Here is a 21,156-nt window from a genome sequence, read left to right as displayed (position 1 = left end):
CTCCAATTGGTTTATTTAGTCCGTCCACTTTAAAGTCGCTAATAACGATGATAAAAATGTTAGTGCACGGGTTATAACAGCTGCAACGTTTGTTTTTTTGTCAGCATTTCTCAAATTATCAGAAAATTAACAGACTTAACGATAAACACAGTCAATAAATATTAAATGCGTACAGTGGAGTCTCCATAACTCGAACACACACAAGGAGCACAAATTTGTTCAAGTTAAGGAAATTTCGAGCTATACTTCAAGGTTTATATTGCATTGTAAACTGAAGGGATCGTAAAACCTGTTCGAGTTAACGAGACATTCGATTTATAAAAGTTCGAGTTAACGAGACATTCGATTTATAAAAGTTCGAGTTGATGAGACATTCGATTTATAGAAGTTCGAGTTAACGAGACATTCGATTTATAAAAGTTCGAGTTAACGAGACATTCGATTTATAAAAGTTCGAGTTAACGAGACATTCGATTTATAAAAGTTCGAGTTAACGAGACATTCGATTTATAAAAGTTCGAGTTAACGAGACTTCACTGTATCTAAAATAATCAAATAACGAAGCAATAATCACCTTTACTGAACAACGAATCGAGTCTTTCTAATTCAGTTTCAACCCCTTGGAAATCTCGTTCAAGAAGTTGAACATCATCATTGATGGTGTAATGACCAGTGGTATCAGCATCTGTGGAAAGTTCATCACTGATCATAATGACGTGTGAAAGTTTCTTCTTGTTGTCGTTGAACTCAAGCTTCTTGCCCTGTGAAAAAATATAAGCTAGATGATAAAAAAATAATCGTAAAAGGCTGCAAAGAAGACATTCGCGTTTGCGTATATTGACTTTTATAAACCCAGGACTAAGCTGAGTCCGTCATCTATGTATCGGAGTGTTTAAAAATGTGGTACCCCGAGAAAATAGAATTTTCCGTTCCATGATGATACCCGAATATGAATAGAAAATAGTTACGTTTGCTGCGATCAAGGCTGAGTGATAATGTGAGGACAATTTTACAAAAATCTTAACCAACTGTTAGCAATAGCCTCAAAGATTTAAAATACTAACCCAGGTTCTAAACTAATATAACAAATATCAAAGAAAACATGGCTAATTTGTATTGAACTTCGTTGTCTTGAAATTCCTTCACTGACCTCAACTTTCTTCATTGAATCTTCAATGACACCATCATCAGTGGAAAGCACACGAAGAACTTCCACAGTTGAATTGATCCATTCACGTAGTTCTTGGATGAAACTTAACAGCTCTTTGAACTTGTTATGAACGCGTGACAACTGAAAAGACAAGATGACGGTTTCCTACTAGCAGATTCAGTTTTTAAGAATATTTGGCCAATAAACTTCTTAATTGAAAGTATCTTTTAGCTTTGAAAATGGGTGAAATTATTAGATTTCTGGCATCATATGGAAAATATATTCTTGTAGAGCTAATGAAAAAAGTGCTGTTTGAAGGGGAAAAGAGAGGGGTACAGATACATCTGCACATTATGGTCTGTTTGGTTTCAGATAATAAGAACATTCTGGAGGAACGAACTCAAGAAATCTAAAATGTATAGATACCAACCTTGGTGCTGTTTTCAATATTTCTGATGATCAATCGATTCCACATGGCAAAAGTATCAGCGACCTGGGAACGAAGTTTGGTGGACATTTGACTTTCTACACCAATCAAATCCAAGAGTTCACCAAGGACATCGTTCAATTTGGTCATGTGAGACTTGCGTGTTTCCATGCTATCCAAGAGTTGCTAAAATGAAAGACAACAGAACATAAAGAAACAAGAAAGAAGAATTTCTGAAGAAATGATACAGGATTTAAAAACTGGTATCATATTGTCAAACTTTAATTTACCGGTATAAGAACACGAAAGACCTTTGAAACTGTCCATGCTCAACGAAATCATTATCAAGGACTTACCATTAAGTGTCAACATGTATATATGTGCGCATTGACCTCAGTTTGATAGAGATCTCACTTCAGTCTTCAGTTTAGTAGTTCTCTATCGAACTGAGGTCGATGCGTGTTGGCAATTAAACTGTCCATGGACAGTAAAATAATTTCCAATTTCCCAGTTTAACAGAAGCTGAATGTCAAACAACTTCAATATAACGTTAGATAATCATCGAAATAACGTATCAGAAAGGGTAATGCCATAACAAATCGTTCTTTCGGCACATATCAAGCTATTCTCTAAAAGGTTATGGTGAATGTGACGATCTGACATGGTTATCCAGCCAAAACTTCAAAACCACGTTGCTTTGTTCTTGAAAACGAAAGCGAAAGCGTCTTCTATTTTAGTGTTCCTAATTGGCGCTTCATTTTGCAATTGTTTTGCTTTAGCCAATCACCGCGCTCATTTATTATTGAGCTTACAGAGCCATGGCCGTCCATACGTGACAGCGCGGAGAAATAAGAATCTGTTTTGAGATTACAGGAAGGAAGACATACCTTAAGGAGCGTTTTCTGTTCTTCAACACTTTCGTCGTCATTCAAATCGAGTTCATTCCAAGTGTTCGTTTCACGTTCAGTATGATTCAAATAATCCACCAGATCTGTGGAATTACTGATAAACTCTTCCCAAATATTTCGTGCGTTCTCCAGCTCTGTTTTCCGTTTGGTAAGCCATTCTTTGATGGGAATCCAATCAGCATGCGCCGATTGTATTTCTTTTTGTTGGTTGGGATCAAGTTCTTGAAGGATAGCTTTTCCTTCGTCATCGTTGAACAAGAGGTTGAAGGAATGGTAGTTGGCTTGCTGTTCGATCACCTTTGGAGATAAGAACACAATATCGTCTTTACGCTGTGGCATATCCGGTTAAGTTATCTAACATTTTTTTTCAACAGAATCTCCGCACAAAGATTATTCAGTCCATTGGAAAAGCGACGAGAGTTGGAATTCTTTTGTTTAGTTTCAATGTAATCTTGGGACTGTCACTTATAGTTTGAAAGATAAAAGAAATGCAGGCATTAGAGGCATACCTTGACTTCTTGTAGCTGTCGCTCGATAGCTATGACGTCAGGACCTAGCTCTGAACGCTCCTCACTTCTCTTCTTCATGATTGGATACCAGCCTAGGAACTCGTCCAATTTCTTCTCACTGATTGCACCAGCTTTGGAAATGAGTCTGAAAGGGAACAAGTCATATTAATCAAAAGAGAAAATAGTCTTATCGATGCAAGATTCTGGTTTTTTGAATGGTCGAGGTCGTAAAACAAAAATTTCATACTCTGCAGACTTCCGATACAAGTTTGAAAAATCGTGCGACAGAAGCTAAATTGAGTTAACTGATTATCTAGCACTAAATATATGAATGTTTTAACGACACCTTGAAGTTCTGAATGTTTGAAAACCTTGCAACAAAAATCGCAGAAGAAGACCAAGCCGCCGCAACCAGGGGTGACTAACATTCCTCTCCCATAGGATATTTATTTAGCATGGGCGGCCATCAATATACACCCCGGGAATGTCAGGTAAATAAATTGACGTCAATAATTCATCAGATAAAAAATCTGACGTCAAATATTCATTTCTTGGCAAAAACTAAAAAAGTTTTTGGAAAAGATAAACTTCAGATTCTTCTTAGATAGCAACAAAGACGTTTGTCTCTTGTTGTTATATTGGTTTATATAGTGTATATAGTCAGTATCAGAAGAATAGTTTTGTATAAAATATGTCAGAAGTAGTACTTGTGAAAAACTATGAAAGCCTCTATAAAGAGAGCTTAATTGAAATCAATGAATTGAATAAAGATGTCCAGCTTTTTGAGCTCCGAAAAGCTGTAAGTATTTATATAGAATTTTTAGTCGATTATTATGTGGCACATTTTCTGGTTCAGCCTAATATTATTATTAAACTAATATTTGTAAGTTTTTTTTTGTAAGATCTAGCTTAAAATATTTTTTTGGGATACAAAGGAATATTTTAAGACCGTTTTATTGAATTGTCATTTCAGAAATTTCAAACTACAGACCAAATAAACTCAACGAAATTAGCTAAAATGGTTAACATTATATTGGTGATTCTTTTGATATTGGTTGTAATAAATCAAAAGCTGACAACTGAAAGAGAGCAAATTCAGAGCAGAGCAGATTACAAGGACAGCATCATCAATATTCAACGAAGGGAAATCCAACAACTTAGACAAAGGCATGAAGAGGAGCAGTCTCTTATGAAAGAAAAGATATGGCAACTTGAGAACCAAGTCAAAGACTATGGTAATCAAATTTCGTCATTGAAAAATTCTCTCACTGAGCAGCAACCTTCATACCAAATTGTTGCCCCGATGAAATCAGTCGCTGAAATGCTACTCCCTCGCTTTTGTGAATTTGTTCCACGAATGATTATGTCAGCTTTGAAAGAACAAATTATTCCGAATTTAGCATACGTGGAAAAACGTCCAAAGTTATTGGTAAAGGTTCAAAGAATGGAACGCGTTACAAGCTTACCAGAACAACGAGTCATCGCTGTAAAGGAATGCAACGTTATGGAATTGAAAGTTTCCATGAAAATCCAACCTACTATAATCAAAAAGGTTCACAGAGTTGTGCAAGTTGCAAATGCACCTGGTGAAACAGTTACTAGAATGAAGTCTTTCACATGCAGCCGACCTTCTTTATTGGCAAAAATGGCTCAAATGTTCGAAGGAAGAATCGTGACGTTGAACACAGTTTTGGATAGCTCAACCAAACGAGGACCTACCATGATGGCAAAAATTCAAAACGTTGCACAAATTGTCGAAATAAAATCAGAAAGTATGGCGATTCTGAAAGACATCGCATTTATGGAATTAAGATCATCTATTATAAATCAACATGCTTTTATGACAGTAAAGGTTCTTAGAATCTCGAAAGTCGCAAATGTGTTTCCCCAAACAGTGGTCAAAGCCGTCCGACAATTGAAAGTATCCGTAAATAATGAACCCTTATCAACAAAAGTTCAACTCAAAATTGCACAAGCATCCGAAATGAAAGCCGAGAACGTGGTTCCTTTAAAGAGAAATATCGCTCCCCCGCAACCATTAAAAGGTCCAGCAAAGATTCGACCTAACTTATTGAAAAGTATTTCGAAAGTTAAGAACCGAATGTACGACGTGAAACGTGAACAAAAACCAACCATCAAAAATCGTAAAAACCGCAAAGTAGTCATTGAAAGTCAAAAACATGACTCATTGCAAAAAGATGTTCGTTTCTCAAACACCGGTAAAACCTCACAAGATTGGCGTAGCAAAAACAACAAAATGGTTTTGACATCCGTCTTCGTCCAGGGAGAATTGAAATCCATGAAGACTCAAGTTCCTGTTTCTTTGGAAGAACGCAAAAAGTCATCATTATCCAACATTGCAGTTAGCAAGCCATACAAACGCGTCAACAAAAAGCCCGTATACGAACGAAAGAAACCAACATACAAAAACGGTCACCACTTTGAGTGCACCGAAGAGCTCTGGGATTAATTCCCATCGAGCCCAAACATCAAAATATTCATTAAATAATAAATAAAAACAAAATCCTTGCAACTATAAAATAGCTCTTTCTTCCTATTGACTGAAACGATGAATTGTCCGAATTAATGGGTTTGGAGAGGGAGGTTAAACAAAGAGGCTGCTGAGATTGAAAGTCAAGGTCCTTCTTAGTTAGACCAAAACTCTATCAATGGGTTAAAAATCACAAAAAAATTGTAAAAAGCTCTTCCTTCAAAAACTACACTCGGTATAATTCTTCTTTAACAATTCTACGCCCGCATCTTTAGAACTTCAGCGTACTCGGCTAAAAAATGCAGAATCTATAATCAGGTGAATGAAATTCGATTTAATCGTGAATTCAACGGTTTTCTCGTAAAACCACCATTTTTTAAGTCATACTTCTGTCATGGTGAATATATGATCTACCATTTTTATTGTTATTGCTATAGGAACCATCTTTATAGCCATCATATTGAGAACAATATTGATATGATGCTTAGAGAATGAAATGAAAAACACTTCTATGTTTTGGCTTATAGAGTTAGGAGCTCGCTAGAGTTTTACAAACAGATCGAGAAAGAAATGTAGAACGCATTCTGTTTTGGTACGGGAACGAGGAAAGTTGCCCATGAGTTCATTGAGAGATGGCGATTGTGATATAAGCTGTATGGAAGCTGCACGCATCTGTCGACTTTCTAAGTTGATCCTTTGTTTTATGATCTTAACAGTCGAACATTGTAACTGAATACATTTTCAATCTTTGATCGTTGTATTTATACTGTGTGAAGTCAATCCTGGATTTGTCGAAACTATATATTGTGTCAGTTAATGTTTGTGTTCTGAATTTCATTATGTCCACAAGACTCTCCCTTTCTTTTAGCGTTGGGTTCCAGATTCGATCCTCAAGAGACAATCCCCGTTCTCCCCGTGACACTCTCAATGAAAAATTGAAATTGTTTTATCATCGGTGCGTATCATCAGCTTATACTATATTAAAATTTTTCGGGGACTTAATTTCGCGGGTGGCACTATTGGGTGGCAATATTTTCACGATTTTGTGACTTTTATTGTCAAATCATGCATGTTGGTTTCTGAAATTCGCATTATTAGCGCCTCTTTGATGCAAGTAACCATTCAAAAAATATTTATTTGACATAATTCTGAGTTTTGCTTAGAAATATTTCGCGAATGAGGCCCTTCCAAATTTCCATTGGGACTTAATTTCGCAGATTTTCGTGGATGACACCCAAATCCGCGAAAATCCGCGAAATTTAATCCCCGCAAAATTTTATCCCATTAAAGTATTAAGGTATGTTCTGGCGTCTATCAGAAACGTAAATAAAGCCACAGAGATTTATAAAGTTCCTTACCGTTGATGTGTTGCTGCGAGTTGTTGATCTGATTTTTCAGACGCTTCGGTGAAAGATGTTTGAAGACTTTCTAATTTCTTCTCGTCCGAAGGGTCAAGAACATCCTTGATGGATTGAATGTCTTCGTGTACTTGCAGTTCGTCTGTTTTCACTGAATCCAAATCCGTACGCAAGCCCTGGTGAATCAGAAGGGAAAAGGTTAATAAAAAACTAAAACGATTTTGTACATTGAGACTAGTGCATAAAATAGTTTGGAGGTCAGTAATGACTCCGCGACATAAACGAAAACATCGTCGCATTTGACTTTTACTGTTAATTTGTTCGGAATGTAAGATTGGAATTTGGTTTCTTATACCGGAAGTTTTTGTCTTCCCTTATAGGCCATTCCACAGTCGAAATGGATCATGGGTAATCAAGACTGATTGCGCTACCATAACGGCTTCCCGTTGGTTAGACGCAAAAATCTTCAAAATTTTTGTACAAACAGAAGTTCCTTATCAGAGTGCGGTGGTCCTGATTACCCACGATTCCTTTCGACCGTAAAATGAACTTTTTTGGGTGCCGAAAATATTCGATTTTGACGTTACTTCTTAAGAACATTGCAAGTGATTTAGAAGCAGTGTACAACATTCATAGAAGGGTTAGCTTTAGCCTGGAGATCCATGCTATGATTTCTTATTCTATATACTGATGGCGAAATATATAGCATGGTATGGGCTGACAGTTTGAATTTCCCATATCCTAATAACGGTTGAAAACACAGCCAATCAAATCCTGTTATTGTTTCACTGGTCACACTTTCTTAAAGAAAGCGCAACTTCCGAAATTTGGTTTTTATTTTAGTTAGTGAGGACAGCGCTAAAATCGAACTTCCCACTGTAATTTTTTTGAGGCCAAAATCGGACTCACAGCTCTGACCCGTCAAGTATTCATCAGATTTAAAAAAAATACGCAGACGGGTTCCTGTCTAGGTTAGCTTGGGAAAACATCGAAAACTGTAACTAAACAGAAATCCTTTCGACGGCTATCAAGGTGGTAATAAAGGTATCTAATTTACCTTCATTGCAGCGTAATCGTTTTTAAGATGTGGATAATCTTGGATGACTGAATCATCGAGTTCAATACTTTCTTTTTCAACATCGGATAATCGAGACATCAAAGCTTGGTAATTTTGATTCAACGTGTGGTAACAGACAGCGTATACTCTTTAGAAATTAAAGAAGAAATAGTTCCATAACAAAACAGTTTGACCGATCGAAATGGTAATGAACATATTGCAACAGGACTTTGAGACCTTTTTTTGAAGAGCTATGAACTGTTCCATAAACTGCTTGAAGTGTGAAAATAAGGCGTGTCTCTTTTGGCAAAAACTAAGCTTTATGACAGAAAAAATTGTTTTTCTTTCCACAGTACTCTCCCATAAACATTACAAATAACTGATGGGAATTAAGCCAAAACGAGGATGAGAAACTACTACTTCGAATACCTGAAATTTTGAATAACTAAAATGAAATTAACCGAGGGACTTTCCGGCTTGAATTTAGTAAGCAGACCCAAGGAGGCGAGTGGTTGAATTTATAATAACTAGGAATCTATTGTAGTGACTTACTTGTTGATCTTAGATTTACTTTTCTTCTGGGCATCTTCAACCGTTTTGAGAGCATCATTGATAATGTTTGCAAGTGCTACTTGATCATCTGGTGAAAGAACATTTTGTGCAGACACTTGCTCAGCAAATGTCTCAATGTCGTCCACTTTGAAATGCTCCACCTTGATTTCTTCGATGATTTTCTACAACAAAAGAGAATTCGAATGGAAAAGTGCGTAAAGTTTGATATAATCTCACTACAATATTTGGATTGCATGGTTTGGATCTCTATCTAGGACTCAATGTTAGAATAAGCAATTTTAAACCATAAAATAACAGCAAACTTTCCTCAAAACCATCAAAAGAATGATCAAAGAGGCATGGTTTCAGCCCACTTTTCAGGTGCCCCTATGAAGCATGGTGCCCCTAACGAGTTAGGTCCCCTTGAAAAATTGCTTTGAGTTAGGTACCCCTATTCAGCAGATAATTTCTTTGAATTGACACTTTTTGTTCTTTTGTCATTCCTAAAATCATTCTCACGCATGAACGCCTGCTAATAAGCTTTGTTGTTATGCTATAAAGATGGCGGCTGTGAATCAAAACAATCACATTAGAAAAATATAGCAAAAGATGGCGTGATGGGAAACGAAAGAAAAATTGGATGGGAAACTAGGTGCTGGGGTAAAAAAATTCAATAATTTGAAATATTTTGAAATATTCGATTTGGAAAATATAACCAGCCCCCAGAGCCTCCATCAAGACAGCTAGGTACCCTTAATGAATAGGTAACCCCAAAGAATTTCAAGGCATTAGCCCCCCTCTACTAACCTGGCCTAGATGCCCTTCAGATTTCTGGGGGGGGCTGATACCATGAGAGGTCTTTGAACGGTATAAGAGCCATAAATGTAAAATGAGCTTGTACTCGCGACTTTTTATAACCATGTAAAGTATCCGTTTAATAGTCAGGATTTCTCAGAGATTTACTAAATAATTAAGTTAAAAGTTTACAATTAATTCCATGACAGCGTGACAACCTATGTCTCAACAGTGAGATGAGATTTTATTCCTATGTATTGAAAGCAAGGAAGGAAAATAGTTAAAAGAAACTAGTGATCAACAAGGCACGGTGAGCATAATTTCCTTCCGAATCCCAGCCAAAGTCAGTTTTTTGTTACTTCCTGTCAAAGACAAAATTGAAAATCAGGAGGGATGTTAATTCAGAGAGCGACCTAAGAACATTGGCTTTGAATATTCGGCATACAGATTTATTTCAAAGTCCTGAGCAAAATTCCCAAAGCTGACGCGTTCAAGAAGTCTTTGATATTTAGCAAGAAAACAATAGTATTTTAACGTAAGAGCCTCGTAAGAACCCATTTTTTAAAGATTTCAAATGGTCATATCTCAACAAAGATAATATAGGAAATAGCAAGACAAAAATATTTGTTTTTACTCTGGACCATCAGAGGTTTCTATAGATCAAAGACTTCAAACCATCTGAGATTATCCTTTTAAACTGAATCTCTTATTAGCATTACAGAAACGGAAATTTGGTACCCTCAATAAGGACAAATTTCCATCTACAAATAAAGAAGTTCAAACTGATTGATTTAGTACCTGTTCTTGGTGCAAGAAGTTTTTGACGGCAGCCAGACTGGTCAAATCAACTGAATCAAAAGGTTGACTTCGTTCTTCCACAGCCCTGGTATTCCTTGATAGTTCTTCACATTGTGCTTTGATCATCTCCAATACGTTTTGTTGCAATCTAAATTGAAAGATATTAAGATTGATATCATTTAATGATTAATTAATTAATCTTTTATGACCCCATTTTTGAGGTACATCTAGAAATATGTACAGGAAGGTCGTTTTAGCGATTAATGTCAATTTAATGCATATATGAACACCTGTTATGAGGTTAATTGTACAAAAAGCCACTTTATTGGCTAATTAACTAGAATTTTTAAAAATCTTGGACTCGAAAGGTTCATCTATTATATATTTCATTGAAATAGACATGGTTGTGTCAGAAAAGCTTAAGCATTAACAACCACATGTTGTATCTAACCAGTGAAAATTTTAGAACATCGCGTGTACAAGGCTACAAACTGAAGAGACAGTAAGGCAATGATAGTTTACTATTTCTGGCTTAAGACAACGATAGGAGACCGCTCTTTCGACAAGTTAAAGTTGAGAAATCAAAGCCTTGACAATATTCAAAATTATTTCCTAAATAACATACTTATTTTTCATGTTAGACGCTTGATCACGACATTCCACATATTGTAATTGCAACGCTTCACTGGATTTCTTCATCACAGTTTTCTCATCTTCCATGAAGAGTGTGACGTCACCAATTGCTTCCGTTTGGTCCGAAAGTTTAGCAATTAGTGGTTTCACTTTCGATAGCTCTTCACATATTTTCTGAGAGTAATAAGAAAAAATTAGACAGTAAGAGTGACAAGAACGAAATAAACATTGAAGTGACAAAACTTACGGTGGCCGAGAGGTATCTTGATAATAAAGTTGTTGATTATAAGCCTCAAATATGTCTGGCTACCGAAGGTAATACAACACTCACGTGATAATTGCCCTAAACGGTGGCCCGAGTCAAATAAAACAAACTCTCTACTTTTTGAAGCGAATTCAGATAGTAAACTAAAACCGTTATATAAACCGAGATATTATAATAGTCAATGCATGAGCTCACAAGTTTGCATTTTTTATTTCGAAAACGAGAAAAGTGCTATGGACATGAAAATACTCCATGAAAAGACCTATCAAGACTTACATTTAGAGTTTTTGCATTGCTCAATTGAGTTTCTGTATCATTTTGTTCATTAGCTTCGATCGCATCCAATTGTTTTTTGAGGAGCGATAAATTCTTGTGGATAGAGGCTCGCTTCTCATCGACGATCGAGTTGATTGTGTCGTAAATCCTTAGAAGGGACGGAAGAAGTATAATATATAAATAACATACAGTTGACGCTCTCTAATTCGATCTTCAAGGGGAATTGGATTTTCATCGAATAAGGGAGCTTATCGAATTAGGGAGCGTCGTTTATGAAAGTTTCTTGTTGACGGGGACTTTAAATTTCATCGAATAAGAGAGCCTATCGAATAGTAGAACGTCGAATTAAAGAGCGTCAACTGTATAATATCTTTACTAGAGCTTTTTTTCGACCAGGAAGGACGACAAAAATATTTGAGAAGCATAAATCTAATCTACCCTATCAACCCACCCATTTCTTATAATTTTGGTAGAAAAGAATCCGTACCCGTATTGCACTGGCTACATGAAGTCGGAAACCGCCCGGCTTCTTTGAACTAAAACCATCGGGACCATGGAAAATTAGCTTTCAGGAAAATTTAGATTTGTAGAGCTGTACTTATACATGCAGAAGAACCCGAATAACATTTTCTTGCAGATAGGTACAATGACAAATAAAAACATTTAAGCTCGTTTTGTGAACATCCGCTTAGACCACACGGTTTAAACTTTTTAGTGTTTTGATATAACAAGGGACCATAATCAATGCATATTGGAGGCGCTTTCTAGTGAGTAAATAAGGACCAGGCTCGCTAGAAAGTAAGGTTAAAAGGCAAGGACGGTTTCCACATGATACATTGATCAATAATTCACAATATATTTTGATGCCGCTATAAAACTGTGTACCAAATCAAAGAACGATTTTGGCTGTGAATTAAAGTTTACAAACAAATTTGAAGGCCGTGAAATGTTTATTTGATTGAAGAAGAATTTTTGAATTTTATAAACAAGTCTGGGGTTTATGAATATCAAAGTGCGTCAGAATATTTTAAATGTATCACAGTGTATCGAAAATATGCCAGAAACATTGTTGAAGTCACTTGGAATCAGCCAAATAGCTATAGAATCCTTGATTGTGTTATGTAACCATCGTCAAAAGTTTCATTCTAAAATTACATGAGAAACTTTCATGGATATTGACCGCAAAGAATGAAAACAGAAAACAACTACGATTGAAGTTCAAGGTCACAGCGTATAGTGGAGAGTAGTGGGGAATCCAGTCCTTCTAATAAGCCCTTATCAGCCCCTTGATAGACCAGCGGCCGAGGTAGTGAATTGTGTCACTTCGTAGGGCACCCCTTAGATCAGGGAAAATTTTTGATATTATGCCCCTAATTGGATGTAGAATTGACAAAAATAAATTGCCCTTCGAATCTCCTGCAGTTTTCGAGTGAATCGATTTTTAGTTAATCGATAGAACTTATCAAGGGTCCCCCTTTACTAACAGTTTTTTTGAAGTCTGAAAATCAAATATCTGAGGCTACCAACGGATTCAGCGTGAAAAGTAGATAAAGAAAATAGGGTTATTTGTTAAGTTTCAGCCACCTTGTGCCGAGAAATGGCATTTCTAAGGCGAAAATCGACGTTTTAGGCGTTTTCCGATGACGTCAGCATTTTTAAGGCCTTTTCTGAATCTTGGACGATGATCTATGAATAGAATTTCCATTTTGGAATCCAGAACCGAAAAGAGTATTTCCGCTGGCAACTCAAAAGTTAACTTCGTCGAGCGTGCGTAATTTTGAAAAAAAAAAAACATAACAAACATATATTTTGATTGGTTTATAAATCTAAATCTGAATAACTTTAAATTACTTTACAGTGGTCGGATAGCTCAGTCAGTAGAGCATTCGCCCTAAAATCAAAGACTTATGGGTTCTATCTCCAGTTTCCACCAATTCAGTATATGATACGAGTAGCTTAGCTTAGCTAATCTGATCTACTTTAAGGGCAGAAACTTTCACGTTTATCGCGATTTTGAGCCTTTTTCGCGAAAGGATCTGCCAGGTAAGAAATTAAACCTGAAAAACGCGAAAGTTTTTTTTCGAGAAAAATAAACTTTCCTACTCAGTTTTGTACTGTTTGCTAAATTTTTGTTACCAAAAAGGTAAATTTTATATGAATTCACGAAAGTTCTATCTGTGAAATTCCGGCTAAAACCATAATTCGCGAAACTTAAATTCGCTAAATTTCGCGACTTTTTGACTTCGCGAAACTTTCTGGCCTTAAAGTAAGCGGTAAAGTTACTGGGAGTTGAGAGTAGATGTGGCAGTCCATCTCAGCATTCGACCTCCAAGGTCTAGCGCAAATAGAAAAAAGCTAATAGACTCCCTAGTAACTCTCGGCTCCACCGACAGCCATCAGATGAATATACTCACTTGACCTTGCATTAAGAATTAAAATATAAAACTTCTTACTTTTTGAACTGCTGATCCACAGAATCAATCACGAAATTCCATTCCAATCCTAATTCTTGGATTTTCTCCATTGCTTTCATGTTTCCTTGTGAGATATTTCCTCCTTCTTTTTCTTCGGAGAGTACTTTGAACAGTTCCATGAATTGATCAAACTCTGTTGCTCTAGTTTCCATGTCCACTGATAGTTTCTATGACAACAAAAAAAAAGGTATGTGAGATTATTAACCAGCAATTTTTGGATAACGGGGAAAAAAAAAATATTCCAGAAGAAAACTAACAAACTTCCAAAACTGCCAGGTCTGCTGGCATTACAAGTGGCAAAACTGTACGAAATTTAAATGCTTAAAAAAAGCTAGACGTCCAGAACTCTATACAAGAATGGATATAAAGTTTATCGCTCGTTATATCCGCAGATACAAGGTCAAGTTCACATGGGTGTTTGACAATTTGGTAAGAAAAATTACCTTCAAGCCTTGTTCTTTTTGTATGAGTTCTTGGAAACTTTCGTTCCCTTCATTGGCGCTGACGAATTGAAGTTGTTGTTTAGCAAAGGAGATCCAATCATGGAAGAGTTGGAGACGAATCAAAAGGTTTTGTGATGTTTCTTCATCGTCCTTGTTCATTGTGTCCAACGATTGTTTGTAGCTGGAAAGAAAAATAGATATAAGAGCTTTAAGACCCTTTAGTCTCTCAATTCTCCCAAGCATTCTTTCATCCTCCATGTTTATTGTAATATTCAGTAGAGTCTCTTCAACTCAAACCTCTATAACTCAAATATCTCCAATATAAACAAGTTTTTTCGTTCCTTCATTTAACAATGTATTTTAAACTTTACTCCATAACTCGAAATTTCCTTAACTCGAACAAATTTGTGTTCCCCGCGTGGGTTCGAATTTCAGGGACTCAACTGTATTTGAAATTTAAGGTCCTTAACCATGGAACTTGCTTTAAAACGAAAAGTCTCTCAATTTTCTCAAATTAATTCTTTTTTAAAGTTCTAGTACAGTATCTTCTATAGAAAAAGTTTGTTGCAAGGAGAAAAGATTATATAACTGTATGATCGATTTAAGTTAATTTTTTAGCTGATATTTCGGCTTTTATTCGATCCCAATATTATTTAGAACCTTCGAATATAAGTTTGAAATCGACAAAACATAGGTTTTTCAAAACAAAAGCAATTGCAGAGATTACGCTAGGTCTGTGTAAATATAAAAGCGTTCATTTCCAAAAAAATTATCTTATATAATATTATAAATACCATATAATAAAATGTATTGGAACACATGTAATGGTGCACTTTAAGCCGACTTTAATTAACTTTTTATAACTCAAAATTATGCGTAGATGTTATCAGCCTAAAACTTAAAATGAATGGCAAATGATATCGGAAACTGACAGAAAAATCAACGAAAAGTGATATGGTATTGATAGTTAATCAATCAATCAATCAATCAATCAATAACTCTCCTACAAATATAAAAAAAGAACCCTCAAAACAGGCACGACGGAAGCTTTTTATATCTGGTACGGCGAATGAGGAAATTTAAGCGATTTTATAGCGATTCGACCGACGAAGAGGAAAACTTCGGGTATTTTTGTGAAAATCTGGTACGGCGGCCGCCGTACCTGCCGTACCCGTTGCGTCGTGCCTGCAAAAAGAAGCCGTACCATGATTTGATTTTAACTTTTTTCATCATTCCAAAAAAGCAAAAAAAACACTGAACAGTAAAATCACTTTCAAATGTCGTGTTGAATACAAAAAAATAGCTTGAAAACCAAAAAAACAGTTTAATCGTGAACACTTTTGATTGAAATTTGAGTATCTGAGAGTATTGTATTAAAAAGCTTAGTGGTAATTCAAAAATCTAAACAGATCACGGTATTAATTGAAAAGCCCGTTAAAGTCTAAAAAGGCAGATGACCACGAGGGAGAGGCATGATAGGTAATTAGGTAAATGTTGAAACTGTGAGACAGGGAATTTTTTTCCTTTATGTAAAACAGAACCCGACTAAACGCAACAAGAGATTAGAATAATACCTACCTTTCTAGAACGTTTTTAAGTGATTCAAGAAGCATTCTATGTTGAACCATCAGAGATCTCATCTCCTCTTTGACATCATCACATTTTGAGGGATTGGAAAGTGTTTTGAGAAGACGGCTTCCGTTTGCAGAATGATCCACAATCAATGGTTTCATGTTTTCTGCTTTCTTGATCAGCCCCTGGAAAAAAAATTAATTTGAAATTGCTGCACAAGGAAGAAGAAGCAATGCACAGTTCCTTGAACCCTACCTAATTCCTAAAGATTTGACTAAAGTTCAAAAGTACACCTAATACATAACGACTTATAACTTAGGAAAGAATTAGACCTGGGGCCACTTATGGCTTTTGACAGACAAGGTGATGCTGATAAATGGTCCAGTGTATTAAGGCAGAGTTCAGTGTATTGCTTTTCCTGACTACGCAGTAAATCCATATCACTAGATCCAGTCCCTTAATCGAGAGTAAAGTGATCATTTTTTGCGGTATTTTTGTGTGTTTTTTATAGTTATAAGAATTTTTAAAAGCGATTTTGAATCATATTTAATAATTTTGTGTTTCCATATAATCTTTGAAAACGAAAGTGAAAATCTTCCAGATTGTGGGATTCATCTAGTCTACTTCATTGGAATCGAGGAAAATAGAAGAGAATACGCTGCTACATTTAACGTATTTTATATACTCCCTTCTTTCATTCAAAGTTTTCTTATTCAAACTTGGAGAGGTCAAATGATAGAGGTGGCAGATTGAGAGATTGGATCCAAGTAGTTGATTTAAAACGCCACAAAAAACATATTATAGATATCATACAATAGTCGCTATTCCGAGCACCGAAAACCAAACTCTTTCTTAGTTGTTTTTCAGATTCTAAGTAACCTTAGTTATGAATTGTTTGCTTTAAGATACACGAGAAGTAAATCTATAATTTTGATTTTTAATTGTGGTTTTTCAAATTGTATAAACATTCAAACCTGTTGTTTTTGCATGGCTTCCTGAACTTCTTCGATATTCAAAATGTTGACCTCTCTCCCATCTGATTGTATGTTTCGCATATCCGTTTTCAGGGAATTACATAAACCTAGCCATCCATTCAACTCACTCGCCTCTCTCTTCTTTTGTGCGTCAATCGCTGCTGATAGTCTAGAAAAGGAGTAAATAAAGGTGGACATCAGAAAAACCAGCATATTTTCCCACTTGATTGATTAAACACATCTTTGTAGCAAAGTAAAAGTAAAAGATATATTCAAGCAGCTAAAAATAATTAGGGTTTGTAATGGGCTATTCAAGAGACTATTCGTAAATGATTTTATTCTGAGTTGAGGAAAGTCATGTTGGTCTAGAAGGGTTTTTAGAGTTAGAAGTATGGATGGTTTTTAAGCCAAAAATAATGTCACAAGGCGCAAGAGGTTGGTATTATAAGTACAAGGTTAAGCTTCCAAGGAATGCCCTCTTTAACATCCCAAAATAATTGTTTTTGGGCTACACGTTTTTTTTATAAGAACGTTCAAAAATGTTGAAACCTTTTGATTTTCTTTAACTTTTTGAGTTAAAACCTAATAATGTTCTTTAATATTTTCACGTTTTTGTGATTATGTTTGTGCGATTTCTTCGGTGTTTTAGAGTTCGCAAAGAATTGAAATGTTCTTAACTCGTTCTTAATAATATCATGGCCAAGTAAAAAAACAAAATCCTCGGAAAATGTACGGACAACTTACTCAATTTTTCGTTGTTTGATTTTGAGGTTGATTTGATCTTTGCGTGAGGTGTATAATTGCAAATCCTGTTGTAGTTTTTCTTTACTTTGTTGATTTGTGATTCGGTCACTGTGGAGGAGGGAGCGACCAAACCCAACAGACATTTCAAGTTCTCCTTCTTTGTTTGCCACGTTTGACGAGAAAAGCTGATGAAAAGAATACACCGAAATTGATTAAAACTGTTTCGGACAGTTTATACTAACTATTTCGAACTCAAGAGATTTGAAGCATTCGAGGGTGTTAAAGTTGGCAGAGATTAGCTTAAAAAAACTTGATATTGATTCCTCAGTCAATGCCCATTAAAAGCGATCCAACATTAATTAGTGATTGATAGAGCCCAGGTATTGAAAGCGGATACTAGCGAACGTGTTGGTGTCGTGTAGTGAATGGTTCTTTTGACGTGTTATTACACCGACCTTTATATACCCTGGACCAAGTTTCTCAATTCCGGTCAAGCAAAATCTTAGCACTGCTCAATAGCGGTGTATATGCATCGAGGTCAATAAGATCGATTATTCATTTTAACAATGAAATGGCTTCTTTGCGTGTATCACTTTACAAATAACTCTATTTCAAAATGGCGGATATAGCTTGGTCTAGGATCAATAGCAGAACGTCAGAAACAAAGTTCATCTAAACGCATCCAAAATAAAACAACTTAGACTAAAACAGGAAAGAACAAACCTCTTGTTCTTCAAGAGCAGCTTCAAGCAATGTCCTTTCTTCTGGAATTTCTCCAAAGTTTTCAATCTGTTCTTCAATTTGTGCTAAGGAAACATCGATTTGCGTTCGTTTCTCATTCCATTGCGACATGAGTTGTTCTTCTTCTCCTTGAATTTCATGTAAACGTCGCACGAACCTGAAGGATGAAGAAAAAAAAAGAAAAATTGAGAATGTGAAAGGATGGGGTAGACATGGAAATGATGAAATGTTTGAAAATGTTGGTAAAAAGATTGTCTATAAAAATTTCGGTCACGAGACGAAATCTTGACCTCAATTATTGCAGAATAGGCTTTTAACCAATTAAAGAACTGTTTTTGACATGCATTACAAGTAATAATAAATAAATTAGAATCAACTTTAAATAATCAACAAGTGGACCACGATAAGAAAACCAAACATCCGTGCGACGATAGTAATTTTAAAATAAATTTCTTCCTCAAAAACCGTAAACTACTACTAAAATTAAACTTATAAAAGTGTCAGTCTTAAAGTTGGCTGTATATAAAATGCTACAAAAAATCTATAAAAATTAAAAATCTCATTAAAGTCCAAAATATGTAAATATTTCAAATATAAAATTATCATTCAGTCTTATCCAAACGAATAAACAGCAACCAGTGAGTGCGTTGATATCACGAGAACAATTTAAACCCATTCATTAATGAATGATTCAATTAATTTCAAAGTATCATCGTCAACTAGCTGAAAAGAAGTGATCACCATCATGGTACAAAACCAACATGCTAATAAATTCCCTGAACATTTTGAAGAGATTATGAGTCTTACATTCCGTTCGCTTTTTGAACCGCCGAATAGTTCCTCAAGTGAAATATCATCGCTATCTGAGAGGGCTTCAAATGAGCTTTCGCTGTAGGTGATATTTTCAATTGTGCTATCGTCGTTCTCCGAGAGATTCTCCATAGAAAAATCTTTATTCTCAAGGGAATAGCCCATGGCTGTGACCTCATCATCTTTGGAGAAACTATTTTGGAAGCTCTCCGCGTCCATCGATTTCTCTTCGAAGCCGTTTTCAAAATAATTCGAACTTTCAAAATCGCAATTTTCTTCTAGAATATTTTCATATTTTTCACTTGTCGAAAAGTCTTTATTATCCATAAAGTCGTCAATAAATTCAATCCCCAAGTCGTCAATGGGGATGTCTTTGTCAAATGATGAACTTGTAGATGTAATCTTTTCTTCAAGAGATATACATTGTAAGAGATCACATCCCCCGGAAATATCTTTCTCATATCTAAAATCATTATCCAAAGAGACATATTGCTTCTCCTTAGAAGCATCTCTGTCTATATCAGCAAAACAATCAAATTCCACGACAGCTTCTTCCAATTGTAAACCCTCTTCGATGGGTTCTATTTCTTCTTCGACGAAAGGGAAGTTCTCACTTTCTAGCACAAGGCTATCAACAGATTCTCCTACACTTTCAAAATCCGTATGGTTCATACGAAACAAATAATCTAACCTATTCAATGAATTCTCCAAAGATGTCACAACAAGCGGAGAAACATGTTCGAGAGCGTTCAATTCTTGTAGGAATTCGTCCGCTTTGCTACCACTGGAAATTGAGCTATGTAGTGTCTTCCCTTCAGTCAAGTGAGATTCGATTGATGGTTCAGCGTCCTTGACATTTGCAATCAAGGCCTGAAAAAAAAAGACAATTCAAAAGCTTTCAGAGTTAAGTTTGTCTAGTCCTAATCACAGTGGCAAAAGTGGATTTTTTTGACATATAAACAAAATTTATACGATTTTAAGAATGATTGTCTGGTGTCCATTGATTTATAAAAGAGAAACATTTTTGAACCGCTCGAGACGAAAAAACTCAAAAGCTGATCCCAGTAAAGTTGCCGCTCAATGATGAAATTCAATGCGAGATTTGTTATAATTATCATAATTCTAGGATGAGTTGTACTCAACTCAGGTTTTTTCATTACTTGTCAATCACTAGTCAATCAATCACAATCAACTCCAGACCCCCAGATGAACAAACCTTCAGTTTGGCAACTGCACTTTCAATATCTTCTTTACTATTAACATTCGAAATTTCTCCTTCTTTTTCCATATCCCGTATTTGTTGCTTTAATACAACAGAATTATCCACCCAGGCTGATATTAGACTGGATTTCCGTTTTCGTTGATCTTCAAGAGCAGCGTGAAGGCTAAAGACAAAATCAAGATTTGAATTTCCAAGGGAGATGACCCTTCTTTTTCTACCTTATTGTGCTAACTGATGGGCTGTATCAAACATTTGGTTTTGTGATTATTCGAGAATATGCGGAAAAATAAAATCTAGTCCCTAAGCTAGAGTTTATGGTCCGTAGTTTGGCCTAAACTCTTTCTAGTTCAAAGTCTAGATAATTTCAAAAAGGTGCAGAGTTTGAGAAAACTTAAGATATAAAATCAACCCTTACTCAGTTTTTCGTTGTTTGATTCTGAGGTTGATTTGATCTTTGCGTGAAGTGTATAATTGCAAGTCCTGTTGTAGTTGATCTTTACTTTGTTGATTTGTAATTCGGTCACTGTGGAGGATGGAGCGACCAAATCCAACCGACATTTCAAGCTCTCCTTCTTTGTTTGCCACGTTCGAGCTGAAAACCTAAAGTTTCAGGTAAAGTTAAACATCAAATTATTAAAGTATTGATAACTACGGTGCTGTATATCTTTTATTAAAACCAAATTCGCACGTCACAGTTACATATGGTCATGAATTTTATTGGTTAGAAATGACTCTAGTCCCAAATACAGCAATATATGATTCTATTATGAAATATTATAGACCATAACAAATAAACATGGACTAGAAACACATCGTCAGAGACAGCTCTCGCCTGTTAAAAATTGACCTCCATCACGAAGGTTGAATCGTATAGATATTTCATGAAGAATTCTCAAAGAGAAAAACGAGATAAGAAAATTATTAGATAGAGTCGATATTTTACGTGGATAGCCCATC

General features: G+C 35.6%; 1 protein-coding gene across 6 annotated transcripts in view; it reads right to left on the bottom strand.

The window, feature by feature from the left end:
• LOC136822459 (putative leucine-rich repeat-containing protein DDB_G0290503) overlaps positions 1-21,156 on the bottom strand; it is a 42,652-nt gene that overhangs the window by 1,460 nt on the left and 20,036 nt on the right. For 5 of the 6 annotated variants that reach the window (XM_067078720.1, XM_067078722.1, XM_067078721.1 and 2 more), the window contains 20 exons: positions 20,615-20,799; positions 20,194-20,362; positions 19,669-19,847; positions 18,150-18,324; positions 17,427-17,611; positions 16,683-16,851; positions 15,715-15,893; positions 14,137-14,317; positions 13,673-13,860; positions 11,220-11,367; positions 10,671-10,852; positions 10,046-10,193; positions 8,453-8,634; positions 7,901-8,048; positions 6,844-7,019; positions 2,995-3,139; positions 2,465-2,782; positions 1,581-1,763; positions 1,151-1,291; positions 575-761 (listed from right to left, as the gene is read on the bottom strand). In XM_067078720.1, coding sequence (XP_066934821.1) covers positions 575-761; positions 1,151-1,291; positions 1,581-1,763; positions 2,465-2,782; positions 2,995-3,139; positions 6,844-7,019; positions 7,901-8,048; positions 8,453-8,634; positions 10,046-10,193; positions 10,671-10,852; positions 11,220-11,367; positions 13,673-13,860; positions 14,137-14,317; positions 15,715-15,893; positions 16,683-16,851; positions 17,427-17,611; positions 18,150-18,324; positions 19,669-19,847; positions 20,194-20,362; positions 20,615-20,799 — 3,568 coding nt within the window. The remainder of the gene's footprint in view (positions 1-574; positions 762-1,150; positions 1,292-1,580; positions 1,764-2,464; positions 2,783-2,994; positions 3,140-6,843; positions 7,020-7,900; positions 8,049-8,452; positions 8,635-10,045; positions 10,194-10,670; positions 10,853-11,219; positions 11,368-13,672; positions 13,861-14,136; positions 14,318-15,714; positions 15,894-16,682; positions 16,852-17,426; positions 17,612-18,149; positions 18,325-19,668; positions 19,848-20,193; positions 20,363-20,614; positions 20,800-21,156) is intronic. The other variant, XM_067078725.1, reaches the window with a different exon arrangement.

The sequence above is a fragment of the Clytia hemisphaerica genome, unplaced genomic scaffold (genome assembly GCF_902728285.1).
Source record: "Clytia hemisphaerica strain Z4C2 unplaced genomic scaffold, Clytia hemisphaerica genome assembly, whole genome shotgun sequence".
Lineage (NCBI taxonomy): Eukaryota > Metazoa > Cnidaria > Hydrozoa > Leptothecata > Clytiidae > Clytia > Clytia hemisphaerica.
This window is presented reverse-complemented; position numbering and strand designations above follow the sequence as displayed.